Below are 22,072 nucleotides of genomic sequence, written 5' to 3' on the forward strand. Positions count from 1 at the left end.
CCTATAAAAAATTACGTTTATGTACTATTATTTTTGAGAGCTTTGCTTACTTTTGCTGACATGAGGAAGGGCCCGGGAGGGGGGGGGGGGGGGATTGAAGTAAATCTGCTTCCGTAATACTTGAATCAGGATTCTATATTTCTCTACTGGTTTATCCTGCCTAACAAGCCCTCTCATCTTGGGTCAAACGCATACTTTTGTAACGATATTTCCTTTTGATGAAATGAGCTTAGAGTGTCCATAGGTGTTGTCGAACGCACGCCAGAAATACGTGTACGGCCGAGAACTCCCCAATAAACAAGCTAATTTACTTTGACGGATAGTTTCATTTTAAAACATATTTGCTCAACTTTTTTGTTAAAATGAAATTAAAAAAACTCTCATGATTTTCTCAAATAAATGATTGCATCGAGGACATAATAAAACAAATAATACGATATAAATTATGTTTAATAAACATAATATATACACAACATTTTTAACAATAATCCATACTTTTTCCAATATCAACTTCCATGATTGTGTATAACACAAGTTCTGGTATATGCCATATCAGTACACAGCAGCGGTATTTCATATCCTATCATGCTGTTGCAATTGGGACAGTAGTGGTTCTTGTACTTGCAAAAGTCGGTGAGGTAGATGCAGAAGATGATGGGCAGGCAACTGGAAGGAAATACTTTTAGATACTAATTCGAACATAACTTTTCAACTTTGGTCAGTGATAGTCGATAAAGGCAGGATACCCAATTTGCTTAAGATTTCTGTACATGTTTGGTTGACTTCGAAAGAGTTTGGGTTGATGTTCTTGCCTGGTATCATCACCGTTGTAGCTGTTCGTTTCAAAATTTCGGGCTGGAAGACCCACGGTCCGCTTTACAAGACATTTTCTTTTGCCAACTAGCGAACTGTGGAATTGACTCCCAGTCATCCCAGAGAGACACGACCTCCAACTGTTTAAAAGAAGAGCATACTTCTCTCTCAGAAGCCGGCACCCATTAAAATGTATGTAAATGATTGTTATAAGCACTTACATAAAAAATACAATAGCAGCAATAACATGAGTTAGAACTCCAGATTCTCTTATCACAATCGTGTAGACCCTCGTGCGGCAAAAGGGGCACGTGATCAACTTCCTTGGAACACCCCCTGACAACTGGTGGCCTCTGAACACTAAAACAAATAGATAAATTTATATTGTAAGATTTTTCAAATGATAGAATGGATTCGGTTCGGGTTATACGTAATAGGATACAAAGTGTATACGTCGCAGCTAACTAGCTTAATTAGCCGTTCAATTAACAGTCTAGCCTTTTAACTTACGGCCTGAAAGATATTCAGCCGTAGCGTTTGTAACAACATTTAATAAACTGGCTAATGCTTGGGCCAATCGTGCGATAGAGTCATTATTTGGCAGAAATAAAAAAGATGAAACATATGACATAAAATATATTTCTTTTAGAATTAAATTGCTTAAGTCAAAGTCATATTATTATTGTCATTACACTCTTCCATTGTACTTGTTGTTTTTCATGAAACTTTGGAAAATACCATCAAAGTTGTGGTTTACCGACGCCATATTGACAGTTTGAAGAGTTTTGTTTCGAGTTTGAGAGGCAGAAAGTGGAATTCAAAATTAAATGAACAACAACAGGCCAGGCAAGTAATGAAAGGTCAATTCAAGTCATTTGCCTAGCTGTTTGTTCAACTGGCTGGCTGACTGAACATCTTTCAGGCCGCTACTTAAACGGCGCTGTTTAGTTAAAGGGCTAGGCTGTTAACTGAACGGCTGATTGAGCTAGTTGGCTGCGACATATATAACATTACTCTTTACTTAGAGTAAAATAACTTATAATCATTAATTTATCGAGAAATCCCGTCCGAAACCGTTTCCGGTGGATATACTTGTGTGTATTTGTGTAGGTTAAGAATGCTGAACTTTACGTGTTTACAAGCATGCTTCGTCATAAAAACCAGTGTGACGCCATCTTGCCTAAATACGTGTTTAGCAAATTATGAATATTTAATTTAAATTTTAAAGCCATACTTAGCTACATTAGAAATAACAATTTGTATAGGTTCTATAGTCACTAATAAATCGGTAATTGGGTTGAAAATCTAAGGGGAGTAAATCATTTTTTGCTTTGGCTAAGTATTTTGTTTTCTTTGATCATTTCAAGGTTCAGGAATTTTTTTGGAGTGTAGAAGATTTTTTTTTGTACAAGATATTGGGGTATTTGAAAAAAATTGTGGAAAATATATTGTTTGTAAAACTTACCAGGCCTCACTGGTGCAGTATTTCTATCCCTCTGCTCGTCAATCTCAGTATATGCTGGTGGTGGATCCGGGATGTCCATAACTGGGAGTGGCGGGAGGGGAAACCCGTCATCCGGTTGAGTGTTGTATTCCACTGGTGGGGTGTATCCTGGAAAGTTTTGAGAAGATGCTTAGGATATCAATATTATTTTGACATATGCTGTCACTTGTTTCATTCGCTAATAAGCCGTGTACAAGTCCGTCCACCAAACAGTCTCTAGTAGTTGTACCAAGAGTATTTATTGATTTCGTATTCTAAAATAAATTATTTAAAAAAAAATGCGCTACAACCTTTTTAGGTCTGGGCCTCAGATTTCTGTATCTGTTACAAGACCATTTGTTAATCTAATAGGCAAGTAGGTGATAAGCCTCGTGTGCCCGACTTTTTGGATCTAAGGCAGATCTCACGATGTTTTCCTTCCCGTTTTCAGCGAATGTTAAATGAGCACATAGAAAGAAAATCCATTGATGCACAGCCGGGAATCGAACCTACGACTTCGGGGATGAGAGTCGCTCGCTGAAGCCACTGCTTAACCATACCATAAATTATAAACAACAATTATACTAAACATATAGGCAAAGATGGAATACATAATATAAAAAAAATCTTTAAACATTTACGAAATGAAACAATCGACAACAATTATTAAATAAATTTAACAAAGTTGTGATAGCGTGTAAGTGAGGATGTGTATGTGGGGTATGCTCATGATGCAAACGATTTAGCGCTAAGCATATTCCGGGGTAGCTTTAACAAGTCAATGCATAAATCGTGTTAGTTGTAAATCCGGGCGCAAGACAAAACTGAGTTTAGGTAGCGAATGCAGCGCCATCTGCCGGGCTGATTTGTGAATCTAAACCATCCAGGGAGCCATCTAATCGCATAAAAAATATTGAAATCGTCCAGCCTTTTAAGAGGAGTTCAGTGACGTACAGTATATATAAAAATATGGTTAAGGTCACTGGAGTTCGACCAAAGGAGTTAGCAGATATCTGACGTACTTACTTGGAATCGAAGGTACAGGCGGTGCTGGCCGGGAGAAGACTGCATTTGATATGGCAGTTTTTGAGACGTCTATCCGTCTATCTTCAAACTGGTCGTAGAAAATTGTTTCCTGTAAAAATAATATCTGCAGCAAATTTGTGTTGATAAAGAAATTATTATTTATTTATCGCGGTGCTTTAAATAATATAGGATTTTATTTTATAGTAACCAATAATAATAAAACGTAAGTTATGAAAGGAGTGAATGCAATGTAACAGTTGAAAAAAGTGCCTGCGTTTGGCATCTCGCTTATAAAACTAAGAAAACCTGAGTGGGCAAAATGTACAGCCTTGGCTCGTACAGGTAATCTTAATAGATCAAATATACATAAACACAATATATATACGCTGCAGTCTGTAAATTAAAGCAGTAGTAGAATATGGTTTAACTAATATTTAATTTATTCATATAAAATATACTAAGAACAGCTTTGTGTTTGTAGAGAGTAGCTCCTGATTCTTCAATATTAACAAAAAAAAGACTAAGTTAAAACAGCGTTGTAACATTGTTTCTTCAATCTTTCCTAGAAAGTATAACATGTGATTCAAGCACGATAAATAGGCACCTCCTGTACATGCGTGATCTTCAATAAACGTCAACATGCACAGTTTACTGCTATGGGGATGGAAAGTATGCACAATGCGATACTCAGAAGGTTTTCTTTCTCCGTATTAACAATTAATAAAATAAGTTTTATAAACTTTGTCAAAAACTACTAAAGAAGGCAATTAGTTACCTCGACATAATTTTGATTAAGTTCGCGGCCAGAGTTGTTTGAATCTGCTAACCATATGGAGCTATTCTGACTTGTAGGATGTGTCTGAAAGTCGTTATAATAATTAAATTGTCGTCAAGATAAACAAATATGGTTATCATTTTTGTTCTCTGAATTATAATTTGTGATGACATTTTATCTGCTGTGTGGCTTAATTTAATTATAATTTATAGTGTAATTGCTTTTTAATATCGGCATTTGGAATTTTTAAAATTTGTTAACCTCTTATAACTCTCATGGAGTTCCTCGAGTATCTTTGTAAGTCAAAATCTAATGTTTTCGACACTACACTTAGCATTAGCGAGTTTCTGATCAGCCTGACCCTCAACTCAAATCTCTTCAATGTGACATTATAACGTGACAGCTTCACGTCAGATATTATTAAAAAAAAATTCTACAAAAAACTCTCAATACTAACCTGTTGGCTGTTATGAGTTCCTGGTATATCAATGTAGACCGAATTGGGTAAGGACATCCGCCTTATAGGCGGTTTATCTATAAATTGTATTACATATGGTCGATCTGTCCTCTGTTCCATGTTGACCTGTTTCAAAAATGAATTTATTAATTCAGGTTTGAACGGGTAAATAGTAAAACATAACTCGGAAGTTTTTAGCATAGTAGTAACATTAAGAAAAACACTTTTTGAACGGATTAAAGCTATGTATTATTATTAAAACTTATAGTTATTTACATAATTCTACATTTTAATTTTTTCCGACGTTTCGCGTACTTTTCAGCGTGCGTGGTCACGGTGTCACGGTGACACGGCAACTATAAGTTTTAATAATAATACATAGCTTTAATCCGTTCAAAAAGTGTTTTTCTTAATGTGTAAAAGCTATTTTAACAAAAGACAATACTATAGTAGTGACAGTCAAGCAGTTTGTTCTCTTTTGTTCTATTTCAAACAATACAGTTTTAGGTGCTATATCAGTATTGGTTAGTAAAAGAGTACCTATTGTGTAGCTTGGAAGGCGAGACAACTTAGAACCTACGCGTTGTTCTTTGTTACGGCATTTATTTATTAATATAAGCTGGCTAACGCTCGGCACTGATACATTGGTAGAAGAACAATAAATGTTTTATTGTGATAAGCACTTATAGGCAAATAACATTCACGAAGAGATAATAAAAAGAAATTAAACCAACAATTAATCTATAAAAACTAAACGGAAATCGATTTTAAAGTGTGAGGGGGAGCAACTATGGATGGATCCAGCTCGTTTATCTAAATACTTAATCTCGACATCGGTGAGTCTTAGCCAAAGCCTCCGGAAAGGAGGGACAAATGGAATGATGGGTTGCCTGGTGTATCGAGAGGGTACCCGAAACTCAAATTTTGTTAAAAGGTTGGGACAATTGAAGATTTAATGAGCTATCCTGCCCTGCCCTTTTATATAATTTATGTAAATGTATGTACTGTGTTACCCGATATAATTATTCTTACTTTACCATTTCAAGTACTTTTAAAAACTATTTTTTTGTATATGTTTCAGTATCTAGTCCGCTAAACTTTGTACCTAAGTTAGCCTTCCTTAAGTACATCATGTACTATATTTTTGAGAAATTGAAATGTTGAACCTTGACGTGTCGTAAAGTTAGACGTCAAACGTCAAAAATGAGATTATGTCTCTTAATTTAGCATTTCAGTCGGTACATGAATATCGACTGAAAGTTGTTTGTCAGCAAAAATCCTGCCAGTCATTGTTTTATAAACAGACCAATGTTATTAGATTTAGTTCCTATAAATAAGAGGGTAGGAGTTGACGACCTAATTGTATGGCTAGCCGAAGTTGTATTTTCGTATCCGATAACGAGTATGTGAGAAGACAGTTGCAAGCGGCGAGTTATAAGTTTGATGTGTCTATCTGTGGCATTGTAAGTAAACGATTATAATGTGCCTTTTCTGATAGAAATCTGAAGTTATTAATTACTAATTCAAGTTTTAATGCTGTTGTTTGCGGCAACAATCTTATACGTCAAATGAGTTGTTATATTTGTACGCCTAATTTGTTTTGAATTGAATTGAGCGACTATGATGATGAAGGTCATATCGAAATATTAAAAATAACATTTTACAAATATATATTTTAAGAGCCATCAAATGCGACCGGCAAAACCTTCTAGCAATGCAAATGTCCATTAGTGGCTACATATATGTCGCAACTTCATGAACTTTTCAATCAACAGCCTCTAATTAATAACCGCTGTTTAATTAGCGGCCTGAAAGATATTTAACCGTAGCGTTTGTTATAACATACGTTAGTTTAATAAACTGGGTGGATAATGCTTGGGCTATTCTTACGATAGAGTGATAATGTGGCTGAAGTAAAAAAGATGACACATCTGACTGAGTCAGTCATAGCTAAATTAAAATTATTACAACACTTAGATTGTACTTGTCATTATTAATTAAACTTTGAAACAAGTTGTGGTTTGCCGACGCCATATTGACAGTTTGAAGAGTTTCGTTTCGAGGACGAGACGGGCAGAAAGGGGAACAAAACTTAAATTAACCATCAACAGGCCAGGCAAGTTATGAAAAGTCATCGATCCAAGACATCTGCGTAGCTGTTTGATCTACTGGCTGAATATCAGGCTGTTGATTAAACGGTTAATGAAAATAGTTAGATGCGACATATATATCGGGGCAATAGCGCTGTTATCAGCTGCTATTGTCATTATATTTTAAAAACATCAAAGTCAAATTAGTTCAAAACCATTAAGTGATTTATTTCATTTGCCAATATATACACCTACAAATAAACAGACTATTTAATAGTCTGTAGTAATAGCTTCAGTCATTATTATTAATATCGCAGTAATGACGTTAATGTCAGCTGCCATTAGTTGCAACCAAGTCTGTTGTACGCACGACTGCCTTGTGGTGGAGGGTTAGGGACTCGGTACTGTGCACCCACTAAAACCCCACATAATATATAACAGCTTAATATTGTACGCCTCTTGCCCGTGCCATGTTATATAGGAAATAATTACGTTTATTTTGATCCATATCAGATAACTTATCGTATTTAATTTAGTGACTTAGACCGTAAACAAAGCGCTGGTGTTTTGTACGTGTAAATGATAAAAAAATATAAGATAAGTTGAGCTATTCTGGTATCACGCTTGCAAAATCTTTATTACAGTACAATTTGAGAAGTACTATTAATAAAATAATGGCGAGCAACCCAAGTGTTCTCCACGAACTCGGATTCTTAGGAGACGCGACGGCAAAGTCCAGAACCCCCGTTAAAAACGTTGCGCCTACTGAATGCTGTTTTCGACTACCGACATCATTATATGTTCGTAGAGTGATTTCACAGCGATATTGTGTATCTTATATATTTAATATTTTCCGTTTTTCGACATTATCGTATTGCATTAGTACTGTAAGGATAGAGTATGAATAAATAGTTACTAGAATTAAAAGTCTTCTATAGCTTGTCTATCTTCTACTTTTAATAATCCAAGTGGCTATCACGCTCATTAATGTTTGAATGGTAAAAATTTTGTTATTTCACAACAATAGAAAGATTTACCGTAACTTTATTACGCTCTTAATAAGGTTTATGTTAATATTTAGTTTTAGGATGTATTGTTTACTTGTGTTTACTTTTGAAAAAAAAAATATTTTCTTTATTATATAATTCACGTGCATGTGTAAAAAGTGCCGTCATATGTTATTGTATCTTTTAAGCATGTTGTTTTATTACTTTTTTTAAATGGTTTTCATTTAAAACTTTCTGACATGGCTAGGATTTTTGAATTTGAGTCAAGCCGGTTTCCTCACGATGTTTCCTTGACGCAGCACGTGCTTATTGGCAATTTAGAAAGAAAATCTATTGGTTTTTTTAAAAGAGGGCCTTAATTTATACTTAGGCTCATTTCAAACAAATCAAATTAAATTGAATATAAAAACGTATTATGCGTATTTTATAAAACAGGGGACATACGGGCAGGAGGCTCATCTGATGTTAAGTGATACCGCCGCCTACGGACACTCAATGCCAAGGGGCTCGCGAGTCCGTTGCCGGCCTTTAAGAATTTTTTTAAGAACAACTAGAATCCTTTATAAATTGTTAATAACTGTATAACTTTTTTTTATAAGAATTTTTTGATTTTTATTAGAAAAGGCGCATCATAATTGTTTAGTAACAATGCCACACATAAAACTTATAACACACCGCTTGCGTCTGTCTTCTCAGTATCCTTAATTTACTCACGTTTTCGTTAACGGATACGAAAATTACAACGACTTTGGCAAGCCATACAATTACCTCCTCGACTTCTACCCTCTTATAATAACTAATCTATTAACACTTCTGTACATAAAACTCTTTGACTGGCAGGATTTATGCTGACAAACAACTGTCAATCGAAATCCATGACATGACCTGTTAATTTAAGACACGTAACCTTATTTTGACGTCTGACGTCTAAAATTACGACACGTGAACTTGACAAATGCTTTTCTTTGTTAAGTACTGAGCAATCACATCGACCCTTATTCGTATGAGGCTGGGCCATGCATGCATGCATTTGGAAAGGCTTAACCTTTTACCTAACGATATATGTCACTGTACAATGACGTTGGGGATTTTAATCATATATTCTTTGCCTGTCCTCAACCGTCCGTTCCGCTTTTATATCCTCGCTTTTGTCCATTAAAATTCCTTTCCCTACTTCAATCACTATTCTTCTATCTAATATAAATATTCATGTATATAGAATTTTAGGCAGTTTCATTTTTCATAGCAATATAAAATTATAATCATTTATGTACTTATTATGTACCTAATTTATATGATTCTTTTCCAAATTCTGATCCAATTTCCAAACCAATAAAATAAATCTAATAACACACTTCCTAACTTTTTCGCATGGCTGACGCACAAACCGTGCAAGCCAAGAAAGGAGAAAAAAGTACTGAGCAGCCGTTGGGCCCTTGTCGATATTTCCCGCTTTCTGAGATATTTCTTCAGTTATTCCACCTTCTGTGCGGGACCTATGCCGACTCACGTGGTATTCCTCACGATGTTTTCCCTCAACGTATATGCGCCAATTGCAATATCCAGAAATCCTATTAGGTCATTATTATATATAGAAATTGAGATAATACTCACATTTTTGAACACCGTATTATTGTCACCTCATTGCAGTACTGGTTCGACAACAATGCCTTATCAGTGATAACGTTATCACTGGAATCTGATAGAGGTACAATTAATGACGTAATTCTCAGCATCTATGGTCTATGTTCGATTTCGAATAAAAAACATATATCTTAATACATATAAATCTCCTGTCACGATGTTTGTCCGCGATGGACTCCTAAACTACTTAACCGATTTTAAATTAAATTGGCACACCGTGAGCAGTCTGGTCCAACTTAAGAGATAGGATAGCTTACATCTTTTGCAAATTCTTTGTATATAATTAATTGACAGTCACAATTATCTGTTAACTCCAAAAGAATCTAACAGACTTTTCGACTGGATTTAGAGGGTAATCAATAGATGGCACTGCTATGGTAAACCGACAGACGTGTCATATAAGCTAAAATTCAATATCATGATTACCACGTGTTATTGAGGCTAAAGTATAAATTAAATGTATTTTGTAGTAAACGAAATACCGTGAAATTCAATTATTTCTACTTTTTTAATTTTTGGTTTAGCCAACCACGTGTTACTTAGACAGAAGTGTAAATCAAATTCAAATTATAGTGACGATAATACAGTGAAATTATTCTTTCGTGTCACGGTATTAAGGCTAACTAAAACCACATTATGGAGAAACGAAGTTCGCGGGGGCAGCTAGTTATTATATATAATTAGAAAAAAAGCAGTTTCTTAAATCCAGTGGCGAGTTATATAACCTAGTAGTTCAGTTACATATATTTTGGTTAATTAATTAATAATTAAAAAAAAGTTATCACCATCTTACACTCGTAGCCAGTTAATTGTAAAACATCAGTTTTGATAGTGATAAAGCTCTTTAGTTTCTCTTACATTGATAAATCGTAATATAACATTCTCGTTTCCGATAATATTGACTACGCTAATATTATTTATAGGTAACATATGTGTCACTTAGGGTCTGTTTCACGATGTACGGATAAGTTCTAAATAAGTTCCAAATAAGCTATTTATTACTTGTTTTTATTTTAAACACTATTGTTGCGTTTTACGACTGTCAGATAGCGAAATTCGTCACATGAAGTCCGTCATAAGTTATGAGTCTGATGAAACGCGAAGTCTCTTATTTGGAACTTTTATCCTCGAAATAATTTGTGTTGCATAGCTATTTGGTACTTTATCCGTACATTTAAAAACCCTTAAATAAGTCAGATTAGTTCGACGAGGCGTACGGGCGAGTGTTAAATGCGCCCATAGAAAGTCCATTGTTGCACAACCGGGGATCGAACCTTCGACCTCAGGGATGAGAGTCGCACGGTGAAACCAATTATTAGTATTTATGATGTATTAAGTTACTTTCCTATTGTTAATATTGTTAATTGTAAATGTAACTATTATTACAGAAAATGCCCAACGCGTCAAGTGTTCATCAGAAACGGTCAATCACATTGTATCGACACGTGCAGTGCTGAAACTATGTGTGGAGAGGTACGCGTGCCCGAAGAACATTTAAATGTAAGTACTGATGCATGGCTGATTACGACGATAGGTGGTCACAAAAGCCAGGAGGATGAGGCACACGATCCTTGTGTGTGGGTCCCCAAGATCCTCCAAGATAGGCAAGCCTTGTGCTAGATGGACAGAAAGATGCCTTAGAGGAGACTTTTACACGTGGGTGGTTACTTACTGTACGAGCAATGCTGTACATTTTGCTCCCTCAGGCTGTCTTAACATAAGCGTGGCGATTCCCTAAATCATGGGAGTTACGCCCCGAGAGTATAGCCAGACGTAGGTACTCTCTTCAACAGTCGCCTATGTAATATTGTTGTAAGTGATTAATATAGAGTAAAACAAATATCTCTAATATTTAAGGTACCCATTGACCAAGCAATAGCTTACTATGAATGTCATGTGTGGTATAATATGTGTTTGTATGCTTAATTTTTGGATTCCAAATGCACGTCTTTTGGTATAACATAAATCTAAAAGTCTCTTCGTTCCTCCACGCAACCATTACTTGTATATCGACATAAATATGTCTATACTATAGAGACTACGTACCGAGTAACCGGCGTTTGTGTGGACGCGCACGCCATCGTGGGCAATCATTATTTTGCTGTATGGATGTCGCAGTAAAGTAGTTAAATCAGAGAGTTAATTAAATCTCTAGACAGTTAATTCAATGTCGATATTCAATCAAGTCGCTAAAGTTCCGTCAGACAAGTGAGTGAACAAACGTTTAACGAGTTTCCTAAACGTTCCGAGGCAACAAGACTAACCTAACCATTTACAATAAAGCAAAACATGGAATTTCCAAGCTCTCAGTTCTTCACGATCACACCGAAATAACAATAACAAATGAAATAATCATGGCGGGGTCTTGTTTTACATTGTTAATTAACACGCTTTCGGTCAGACAGATAGTTAAACGATTTCGACGCTGCTTTAAATCAAAATGCTAGCGACTTGATTGAATATCGACATTTAATTAACTGTCTAGAGATTCAATTAACTCTCTGATTTAACTACTTTACTGCGCCATGGACACAACGTCGATTGCGTACAATCATGGCCGATGATGATCATAGACATTTATGCCTACTATATTTTACCTACCCATATTTTAGCATGTGAAATCGCTTTCGTATTCCACATTAACTTATAATAATTCACATTTTGTGCATATCTCCTTATCAAACCAATAATTCATTATAATATGACTGTAATTAATTCTGACGCTTCGGTGGGCACAAGTCTTGCATTTGTTACACCCACGCTCGCAAGGGGAATGTATATGTTTTTGATGTTTGTGTTTTCACGCCCTGCTAATAAAGGCCAAAACGGGGCGGCCAATTTAGCGGGCTTAATGTCCGCCTTCCACTGCGAGCGGAACGGACCCATTACGGACTCCGCTACACTCGTTAAGATGATTTTCATACATGCCGTCTCCGCTTTGATGGAAGTACATCGAACGAATAACGCCAGACTCGCAGCGCGCAGCCAGACTCGCCTATGTTGATGTTTGGAGCCTCGCTCGACTCGGTCCTGGGGTCATGGTAGCAGACAGATCAGTGGCTCGCGGTCTCACCTCGTTCGTTGGACAGAGAAATTGTGACCATTGTTCCACCAAACATTTTGTATCTTTTTTTTTAAATAACTAAGACGGTATTATTAAATTTCATAGGACAAAATAAATTATAAATACGACTCAATAGAATCTATTAATTTTCATCACTCTCACTCCCTGGTCGTTTCGTCAACGCGACCCTACCACTAGTAGCTATTACTCCAGCTGATTTTGGATAGTTTGAATTGTCATATTGATCGAATTCCGTCCTCTCTTTCTCTGTGGTCAACGTGTTGGTACGTAATACAACCTCCTGAACTGAATCTGCATTCTGTATGAATCTACTCCGCACAAAATTCTTGTCTATGTTTCTGTTGCCTTTGGAAGCGATGGCTGGCGTTCTATCTACGGTGAACGTGTATGGATTTTGTCTGTGGCTCTTGGGTATTGGTTTAATTTCGTTTGAATTTTGATTGTTTATATTGAAACGCGTTCTTTTGTCTTTGCTTTTTCGGTAGCTCTCTTGATTTGGTCTGTACTTTTTAGGTTTAGTCCATTCATTTGCTGTAAGAAATTGTTATTTTATTATTATATAAATAGTTTACTTAAGGAACATTATTTTTAATTAGATTAGAATTAGATATTAAACATTCCTCCTATTTCTAATTATCTATCTCTGTAATTCTTGACTAATGATATTAAGACCGTGACTTAGGCACACGTCTCAATGTCAAGGAGCACTGTCAAATATGTACATATCAAGTAGAAAAAATGGTTTAACAGGTCTTGAAAGCAGATTTAAGTTTTTTTTTATAGAACAGGGTGTAAACTTTTATAGAGCAGGAAGCTCATCTGATGTTAAGTGATAATGTCCATGGACACCACTGTGACCACCAATGCCAGAGAGCTCGAGAGTGCGTTTAAAGAAGTTTCTAGTTGCCTTAGGGCAGGATTCAGAAACGAGTCGAAGCAGAGGGCACCGACGTCAAAAATGTGTTATATTTTGACAGCTGCGAGAAAATGACTAATAAATGTAGGAATGTATTCATAAATATTTTACCCGAAATATCCTTATTATCACTATTCTCTTGGGAGACATTAATTTCCTTGTTTGTAGCTTTAATGACGAAATCGATTAACTTGTCGGCCAATGACTCGGGAACCATCTTCTGCGCTATCCTCTTTATATCTTCTACGTTCGCTGTTAGTAGAACTAGGCCGTTTATTTGTAGTAGTAATATGCTACCACCTAAAAAGTTTAAAACAGAGTTAAGTCCAAATTATGACGGCCGATATGTCGAAAGCATATTTGATTATACGTATATAGTGGTTATAATTTGCGCCAAAACAGCCACAGATTATGAAAAACTAAGGTCAAAAACGTGTTTGATTTTGGCGTATAAAGATGTGATTCGCGCCAAAACTAAGCCACAGATTACAAATGACTGACAATAAAAAAAATTAAAATGGAAAAAATTATGTCGACTTAACGTGTACGTTTTTTAAAAAGGATATGTATCAACGCAACCCCACAGGTATATATCGATATAGATAAATACCCTTCTTTTTAAGGGTCGACTTTTGTCGCGAACATAACTGTCATAGATTCATATTATATAGGGTACGCAATATATAGCAAGATGCACAGCTTACTTGTAAAAGTTGGACTTTAAAAACTATGGAGAAGACCAAGAAATAAAGGGTTAGCAAGAAGCCAATGGAGAAAGAAAGCCATGGGTGTTTGGAGAAGCTGGAGCAGACCTTTACCCGTGTAGGCCTTCCGGTACGGAAGGATATTTAGCTAAATGTTAAATATACAGTGTATATTTAACATTTATGATGATTGTAAGTTAAACGGGCTTTTATAATTAATATTATTACTTTGCGTAAAATGAAATAGCTGAGGTCCTCTGTTCCGTTCCCGTTGAAAGAGGTTTCAAAAAAGCTTTGTCTATATGTGTGTCCCGTACCCCATTGCGATGGGACATAATATCGAAGAATAAATAAAACTCCAACCAGCCTTAGACCCAAAAATTCGACGGCGTGTCAGGCTCAGGTGACTGATCACCTACTTGCCTATTAGATTAACTGAACTGATTAAATGATCATATACATAGAAAATCTGAGGCTCAGATCTAAAATGATTATAGGGAGGCTTTATTTTTTGTTTTTTACACATTAAATTCAGTTATATAAGTTAAAAAATTCTGTTTTCTACACATTAAAGCTAAGAATTCAAAGAGAAAAAGTGAAAATAATATTACCTATAAAGTAGAACCAATTGAAATACATTGCACGAAGCGAAAATTACAAAGTGAAATTCAATTTCGTTTTATTGTTAAAATAAATTGGACCAACCCAAACCTATAACGGAATTCATATTCATAATTAAATTTATATTGTCTTTGGCTAGAGGATTTAATTATGAACGCGTGGACATTTTATTAAAGGGTTAGTATATTAAAACAAATTCAAAAAGTTTCGTCTCTGTGGCGGTGTACAATAAATTTATTTTTAGTTGAGTTGGTCTAGTGGCTTCAGCGTGTGATTCCTGAGGTCGTAGGTTTGATAGCCTGTGCACCTATGGACTTACTATGTACGCATTTAACATTCGCTCGAACGCTGAACGATAACATCGTGAGGAAACCGGCTATATTTAGACCCAAAAAGACGATTGTACGTCAGGCACTATACTACACGATCACCTACTTGCCTATTAGATTGACAAATAATCATAAATCTGAGGCTCAGACCTAAAAAGGTTGTAGGGCAAATGGTTTATGTTTTATAAAATTTTTAAGTGAATTGTTAGGATCTGTATAAAGCGTGGCTTTAAAAACGTTATGGAATACAATAACTTATAAATAATCATTGACTTTCAAAAATATTGATTCATTCATCAGTCACGTGACACGAAACGATGACGTAGGATGCTTGTAAATAATGTCTTTCTGTGTAATCCTAAGTAAGGAGGTTAATTTCGTCGGAAACTGTTTTTGATCGAAGTATAGTATATATGTAATTTAAAAATTATAAATTATCAATTTTTACGTGTTTACAAGCATTGAATGTCATAGATGTGACGCCATCTTGCCTAAGTAAGTGTTTTGGTGGGATTCTTAAATAGTTAAAAATAACAAATTGTTAAGAATTTTTCTATGTATTAGGAGATAAACGGGCAGGAGGCTTACCCGGTGTTAAGTTATATCGCCGCCCATGGACACACACATATCCAAAAGACTTGCAAGGGCGTTGCGGATTTATCCTATAGTTTCTATCTATAGTCACTTATAAACAATCTAAACTTATAAACAATATAAACAATCTAAATCGCTTTTAAAATCGAACAGATCTCTATCTATTTTAGGCACAAGTACACGAGGTAATCCCTAATGTATTTTTTACACTTAAATTACATACATTACACTTACGTTTAATGCTGATTGCATTAAACGTAAACAGTGTGATCTCACGGCTTCAGCGAAAACATCGTAATAAAATGAATATCCAAAGCAAAACATTTCCAAATCCAAAAATCGATGACATGTGTCAAAAAGATAATCATAAACATTATAACGGTGACGCAAAACTATAACTTAATTTAATACAATTCAAGAAAAGAAAGAATAGCATAATAAAAATCTTTAAGGAGTATATTTGCGGATTTATATTTTCATCTCCATTAAATGTTTCTATCTGGTGTATAACTTACATATATCAGGGTCCGAACCATGATTCTCGTATGCCAGATGCGTATTTGATGTTGACGTATATACATGTCAAAATTCCCGCCAAGACTTTTTAGTCACAGATTATTCAGAACTTAAGTAAAGAACATATTTGATGTTGACGTATATAGATGTTAACATTCTTACAAAAAGTATTTAGCCACCGATTATTCAGTATAATATGCCTTTATAATCATTTAACAAAAATAGATATGAATAAAAACTCCAACTTTATTCACCCTTTTTTATTTTGTTAAACCCTAACGTTTCGATCCAATGGGCCCATCGCTGACTAATGTATTTCCTTGTTCCTTTTTCTCTAAGGCCCAGAACTAATAAGATTGTAGCGCCACTGCTTTTTAATTGGTAGTAAGCTTTAATATAAATTGTAATTACATATCTATAATAATTATCGTGTTCTTTCCAGCCCTGCCACGTTTGCAATAGTACGGGACATCTTTGCCGGGAATTACCGCGGTATCGTGACGAGGTGACGACCACTGAATTTAGTGATAACACACTGGACAGTGTTGAGACGGAGACGGCAGGTAAATTCTATCGCATATATCCTACTCTGACGAAGTCCATCGTGGGACTTCGAGGCAGAATGCCAAAATTTCATCTTCTTTTTTTAGGTAACAGGGGGCAAATTGGGGGTAAATTGACAGGAGATGAAGCTGATGTTAAGTGATACCGCCGCCCATACACTCACATTGGAAGAAGGCTCGTGCCTTACTGGTATTATAGGAATTGGTAGGATCTTTTCTTGAAAGACTGTAAGTCGAATTGAATCGGAAATACTTCAGTGGGCAGCTAGTATTACAGTGCGATCATCTCAACGCCTGGCATTGGGATTATTTTGCCGCGCACCACCTCGTTGTGGAGCTGCCCGTAGAGGCATTATCGCATCGATACGAAAAGAACGTATCATTCTCTGAATGGCAAATCACTAGTTCCCTTAACAGGTGAACATGGGCGGCCGTTAAAACTTTGTTCAAAGTGTTCGCTCGTTTGCCTAATGTCCCAGAAAAAGAAGAAGAACTCTTATGAAGTTATTTAACCCCATCAATTTAATGCATTCGACAAATCGTTTACTGAAAGCATTTAGTCCCAGTACTACTACGTAACAGTTTTTGTCTTTTCAGCTCCACAAGAAGAGTCAATAGGTATTGAAGACACAGATTTCGTGTTATATGTAAGTGCAGTCGAAACTGAGAGGTGTAGGCGTGGCCTAACCGTCGCCTACGCATCGCATTGTCAGCAGGAGTCAGCACTGGACAGGTAACATTTTCAGTGATTATAATTAAACAAGATCAAAACGCCGACTTCAGAACTTGGCGACTTATAGCAAAACTTTCTGGCAAACTTACGTGCGTACATGCGTTTTTATCCTTGAGATCGTAGGTTCTAACTCCGGCTGGCTCACAAATAAACTTTCTGTTTGAAATTCACGTTAAACTAAGTCGATCAGTTAAGTTATTACGTAATGAAGCTTAAAAAAGCTCCCCCGAGGAGTATGATGATGCACCAGGCATTTCATCCCAGGGATACAACAGCGAGTGGAATGTTGACTTGCCAACCGCTTCCAATTACTATCCTCGGCTTAGAATATACTGTTACACACATATATATCCTAAATTTCACAATTTGATTAATGAATACATTAAAAAAAATGTAATGTATGTAATTTAATACTTTTTTTTTTCATTATCACAGTTGTTGTCTGGAAGAGATCGCTCGAAAGCGATAAGGCCGCCCTCCTTTTCATTTAATTATGTTCAATCTTTATATTGTAATGTAACGAAGTGTTAATAAATAAATAATAAACACTTAGTTGTCTACAAATCAAGCGATTTTTCGTCGTCGTTTGAACGCCGCGTATTTAAATGAATTGTGAATATTTTATTTGCAGACCAGTAGCTGGTCACGCGAATTTCTGCCCCGGCGAGCTGTCAACCCGCTACAGGGACTTACCACACGTGCTGTCAACTGTCAAACACGAAATGCTACATGCGCTGGGATTTAGCGTGTCCCTCTTTGGGTTTTATAGGCACGTCAAATACTACTTTCTTTAATTTACAAAAAAAAAATATTCAATATATTTCTGCGATAACTTAAACAAGTCAAGGGTTAGATAGTAGTCGTTGTCCAGGCTGCGCGATACAAAACTGAGTTTTTTGCATAGTTGATGTTGAGGTTTATAGTCTGTGACTAGAATTATTTGTAATCTGTGGTTTGAAAGATCGATTAAACACATTCTAAGGTTGCGTGTGTTTGCGCTGTTTTGACATTTGTTTTGAAATACAAACAGTGTTGTTCGGAGTGCGACTCACATCCGTCGGTTAGTCGTAGGTTCGATCCCCAGTTGTGCACCAATGTACTTTCTTTCTATACGCGCATTTAATATTCGATCGTACGGTGAAGGAAAACATCGTGAGAAAACCAGCTTGCTTTAGACTCAAAAAGTCGACTGCGTCGACTGAGTCGTCTGCGACGGCCTAGGAGGTTGATCACCAACTTGCCTATTAGTTTGAGAAATAATCATGAAACAACAGATATAGAAATCTGAGGCCCAGACCTGAAAAGGTTGTAGCTGATTTATTTTTAATAATATCTAATAATTTGCAGAGATGAAAATGGCGATCCGCTGACACCAAGGCGTGCAGACACAGGAAATCCACCATTAGATGAGCAGTAAGTATTGGTTTTGAGTGCGTTTTTAAGGCAGTTTTTGCCGCGCACCACCAACCAATGTCAAAACCAGCTGCCCACTGAAGTATTTCCGAACCAATTTGACTTAGTTTAGGGTCCTTCAAGAGACAGAGAACAGGGCAAACTCGAAGTAGGCCGCCCACCTAATGGACATTGAGGGACCATTGCCGGCATTAAGATTCGGTATGCTTCGTCAAAATCCTCCTTAAATAACACTCTGGAATTTCATTTCTGCCTTGACGTTCGTTGAGGTAACGACATATTACTACGCTTTAGGACACATTAATAACTTTTTTTTGGAATCTGGCTGTTGGCCTTAAGGGTCTTTACAGCTCAGCTGGGGCTGTTTTGGCGAGCGTAGCTCGGCCACGATAGGATAACTTTAATATAAATATGAAACCCAAATGCTATCCGTGGCAACGTTTCACCATCGTGTTTGAACCTTAATGTCAGTAAGCACAACGCCATCTGGTAATAAATATTGAAAACTAAATCCATTAATACAGGTATACATTTTTATTTATTTTCGGTTTCTAATTTCAGGCTACAAATCCATAAATGGTCTGACCGTGTAGTTAAGAACATAACCAGGCCAAGATGGATGATCAGAGGTGGCTATATGGAGAGGACCCTTCATATGATTGTTACTCCTAGAGTTGTTAAAGAGGTGAGTTGTAGGGCTTTATAAAACAGTATAATTAGAGGGAACAATTAAGAAAGTCTTAATTAGTTATCCCTCCTATAACGCGTTTATTTGTAACGCGATTATTGCCGCCCATATAACGCGGTATTTCCCCCCCTATAACCGAGGATTTCTCAAGTTAATATTACTGTAGTGTGAAATTTGTTTTCCATAGTTAGAGAAATTCGTTCCTAGTTTTTGAATTGTTCAAAAAAAGTGGTGTTACGGATATTAAAAAAAACGGTGTTAATTCAAACATATTAACGTCAAATTATAATATTATATTTCAGGTCCGTGATCACTTCAACTGCTCAATACTAGAGGGCGCTGAATTAGAAGATCAAGGTGGAGATGGAACGGCGCTCACACATTGGGAGAAAAGAGTTTTTGAAGTACGTCTGTTGATTTCATTTATTTTTATCAAGCTTCGTTTTGTCATAATATGATTTCTTTATTTTACAACATACCAAACATACCAACATATGGTACATTAAGCTATGCTACCCCATATTGATAGTTTGCTTTTCCAGAATAAAAACCTCATTACTAAATTGAGAAAATTTTTAAATTTTTTCTCTCTCTATATCTCGGTCTCTAACCTTTCTCAGAGTGTAAAAAAATTCTTTAAAAGACATACTAAAATTGGTCCAGCCTTTGTGGAGTTTTGCAAATTAGCAACATATTTTGCAATTATTTTTATTTATAGATTAGATATAGATTATATATGAATATCACATCAAATTTAATTTTTACATTGACATTGACTTTAATCAACGTAAAACATTTGATACCCACCGTAAAGTTACATACTTACGTGTGGATATTTTGTTCTTATTCACAGAACGAAGCCATGACCGGTACGCACACGCAAAACAGCGTTTTCAGTAGAATTACATTCGCCATGATGGAAGATACAGGCTGGTACAGGGCCGACTATTCCCTCTCTTCTCCCCTTCATTGGGGAAAGAACTTGGGTTGTGGCTTCGCAACGACTTCCTGCAAACAGTGGCTCAATACGCAAAGGTTAAGGTACTATTATGTTATGGGAACGCACGCCATCTGGTGGTTAATAAATCATATGCACCGCCATCTATGATTATGTGACAAAAACTAACAATTTCAAATTCCGGATTTAGTAAGTCTTATCTATCATTTCAAGACATTTGTTCATGACTTCATACAAGTTCAATATGCAATGTTTAAAGGTACTAATTGTTATGCGAATGGCCATCTTCTGGTTTAAAAATTAAATCCAACGCCATCTATATTTAAGAGACTAAAACTATTAAATACAGAACGGGTTTTATAAATTTATATAACTATATCTGTTTTTTAAAGATATTTTTTCCATGACTTCATAAGGATCTTTCATGACTCAATACGCAAAGGTGAAGGTACTAATATGAAATGCATTGGCACGCTATCTAGTGGTCATATAGTTTATTTAAAATAAATGTACCTAAACTCATAGAATATTCTGTCTCTTTCATTACATCCCAAACTTAACTAGAGTAACAAGGACAGAAGTTGTTTCATGAGATTTATGTACATACTAATAAATAACTTGTAAATATTACAAGCAGCGTGGACAATTCTACTGAGTAAGTATCTAGGTATAAAATACTTTATAAACTATTTTTATATATTTAATTTTTTTAATTCCTTACAAGCGACAACAATGAGACGGAAATTATGTAAGTTTCATTAAATAATAAAGATTTTTACACACTATTGCTATCTATTCTCATAATCTCATAAAACTTACGAACGTCCGCACAGCGCGACGGCTAAAGACAATGTGACTATGTAGCCGACAGCCCGTCAATTATTTCACATCCTACCCCCTTATTTAAAAAAAAATATTTTTTAGGCGGAAAAACCCGGCGCCATTTTGTGAGCGAATCAAAGGCGAACCGTTGCGGACGGAATGCTCGCCGCGTCGTAATGCTGTGGTACTCTGCAATTTAGTCAGACACGACAATATACTTCCCAGACAGTACCAGGTAAACATTTGTGTTTATTTTATTTATTTATGAATCATTTAAACTAGGTTAATAGATAAAAAATAAAACTAAAATTAAACAAGAGTTAAAAAGTTAGCTTGTCTAAGAGTTAAACACAATCACAAATCTAAATGACACTTATGTTATTGGACATTATAGTCTGGACTTTTTATGTTTTCTTCTTCTTTTTTTTTGACGTTCATAAGTGTACATAGTGTTACCTATATGAATAAATGATTTTTGACGTTATAGGAAACGAGAATGTTAAAATACAATTTATGAGAAAAACTAAATTCTCATATTGGCTTCAAGTTTGCGATGATTGCTAACATTTTGTTTATGCTTCTACTGATTTATTAAAATATATATGTCGCAGCCAACTAGCTTAATTAGCCAATTTACAGCCTAGCCTCTTAACTAAACGGCGCCGTTTAACTAGTGGCCTCAACGATATTCAGCCGTAGCGTTTGTAACAACATACTATAAACTGACTAAAGCTTAGGCCATTCGTAGGATAGAGCCATTGTTTGGCAGAAATAAAAAAGATGAAACATGACATTAAAAAATAGTTATTGTCATTAAACTCTTCCATTGTACTTG

General features: G+C 35.8%; 3 protein-coding genes across 5 annotated transcripts in view; 1 reads left to right on the forward strand and 2 right to left on the reverse strand.

Annotated features, from left to right (window-relative positions):
• Window positions 1-22,072, forward strand: part of LOC123714922 (leishmanolysin-like peptidase) — a 65,111-nt gene that overhangs the window by 36,674 nt on the left and 6,365 nt on the right. The window contains exons 1-10 of one of the 3 annotated variants that reach the window (XM_045669593.1): window positions 3,606-3,664; window positions 10,684-10,795; window positions 16,503-16,623; window positions 17,221-17,356; window positions 17,988-18,125; window positions 18,704-18,769; window positions 19,331-19,454; window positions 19,760-19,861; window positions 20,311-20,498; window positions 21,340-21,472. In XM_045669593.1, the coding sequence (XP_045525549.1) occupies window positions 3,642-3,664; window positions 10,684-10,795; window positions 16,503-16,623; window positions 17,221-17,356; window positions 17,988-18,125; window positions 18,704-18,769; window positions 19,331-19,454; window positions 19,760-19,861; window positions 20,311-20,498; window positions 21,340-21,472 (1,143 nt within the window). In that variant the 5' untranslated portion in view covers window positions 3,606-3,641. Of the gene's footprint in view, window positions 1-3,605; window positions 3,665-10,683; window positions 10,796-16,502; window positions 16,624-17,220; window positions 17,357-17,987; window positions 18,126-18,703; window positions 18,770-19,330; window positions 19,455-19,759; window positions 19,862-20,310; window positions 20,499-21,339; window positions 21,473-22,072 lie in introns of those variants that run through there. The other 2 variants (XM_045669591.1, XM_045669592.1) reach the window with 2 other exon arrangements.
• Window positions 433-9,323, reverse strand: LOC123714923 (lipopolysaccharide-induced tumor necrosis factor-alpha factor homolog). The gene is made up of 7 exons (XM_045669594.1): window positions 9,266-9,323; window positions 4,555-4,680; window positions 4,098-4,181; window positions 3,323-3,431; window positions 2,279-2,425; window positions 1,035-1,173; window positions 433-666 (listed from the first exon to the last, which is right to left on the reverse strand). Exons 2-7 carry the CDS (start codon window positions 4,672-4,674, stop codon window positions 507-509), a joined length of 759 nt encoding a protein of 252 aa, XP_045525550.1. The 5' UTR covers window positions 4,675-4,680; window positions 9,266-9,323; the 3' UTR covers window positions 433-506.
• On the reverse strand, window positions 12,486-14,719 carry LOC123714924. Its single transcript, XM_045669595.1, has 3 exons — window positions 14,612-14,719; window positions 13,408-13,596; window positions 12,486-12,911 (listed from the first exon to the last, which is right to left on the reverse strand). Exons 1-3 carry the CDS (start codon window positions 14,637-14,639, stop codon window positions 12,502-12,504), a joined length of 627 nt encoding a protein of 208 aa, XP_045525551.1. The 5' UTR covers window positions 14,640-14,719; the 3' UTR covers window positions 12,486-12,501.

This window comes from Pieris brassicae, chromosome 10 (assembly GCF_905147105.1).
Source record: "Pieris brassicae chromosome 10, ilPieBrab1.1, whole genome shotgun sequence".
Classification (NCBI taxonomy): domain Eukaryota; kingdom Metazoa; phylum Arthropoda; class Insecta; order Lepidoptera; family Pieridae; genus Pieris; species Pieris brassicae.

What these genes read in the sequence shown, in the direction of transcription:
- LOC123714923 (XM_045669594.1), bottom strand. Translation starts at nt 4,674, where the DNA reads ATGGAACAGAGGACAGATCGACCATATGTAATACAATTTATAGATAAA. An exon ending in TTAATCAAAATTATGTCGAG is followed by an intron (nt 3,432 to 4,097) that starts GTAACTAATTGC and finishes TTATTTTTACAG; the next exon opens with GAAACAATTTTCTACGACCA. An exon ending in GCTGCTATTGTATTTTTTAT is followed by an intron (nt 667 to 1,034) that starts GTAAGTGCTTAT and finishes ATTTCCTTCCAG; the next exon opens with TTGCCTGCCCATCATCTTCT.
- LOC123714924 (XM_045669595.1), bottom strand. Translation starts at nt 14,639, where the DNA reads ATGTATTTCAATTGGTTCTACTTTATAG. An exon ending in CAATTGGTTCTACTTTATAG is followed by an intron (nt 13,597 to 14,611) that starts GTAATATTATTT and finishes TAAACTTTTTAG; the next exon opens with GTGGTAGCATATTACTACTA. An exon ending in TGATAATAAGGATATTTCGG is followed by an intron (nt 12,912 to 13,407) that starts GTAAAATATTTA and finishes AATTTCTTACAG; the next exon opens with CAAATGAATGGACTAAACCT.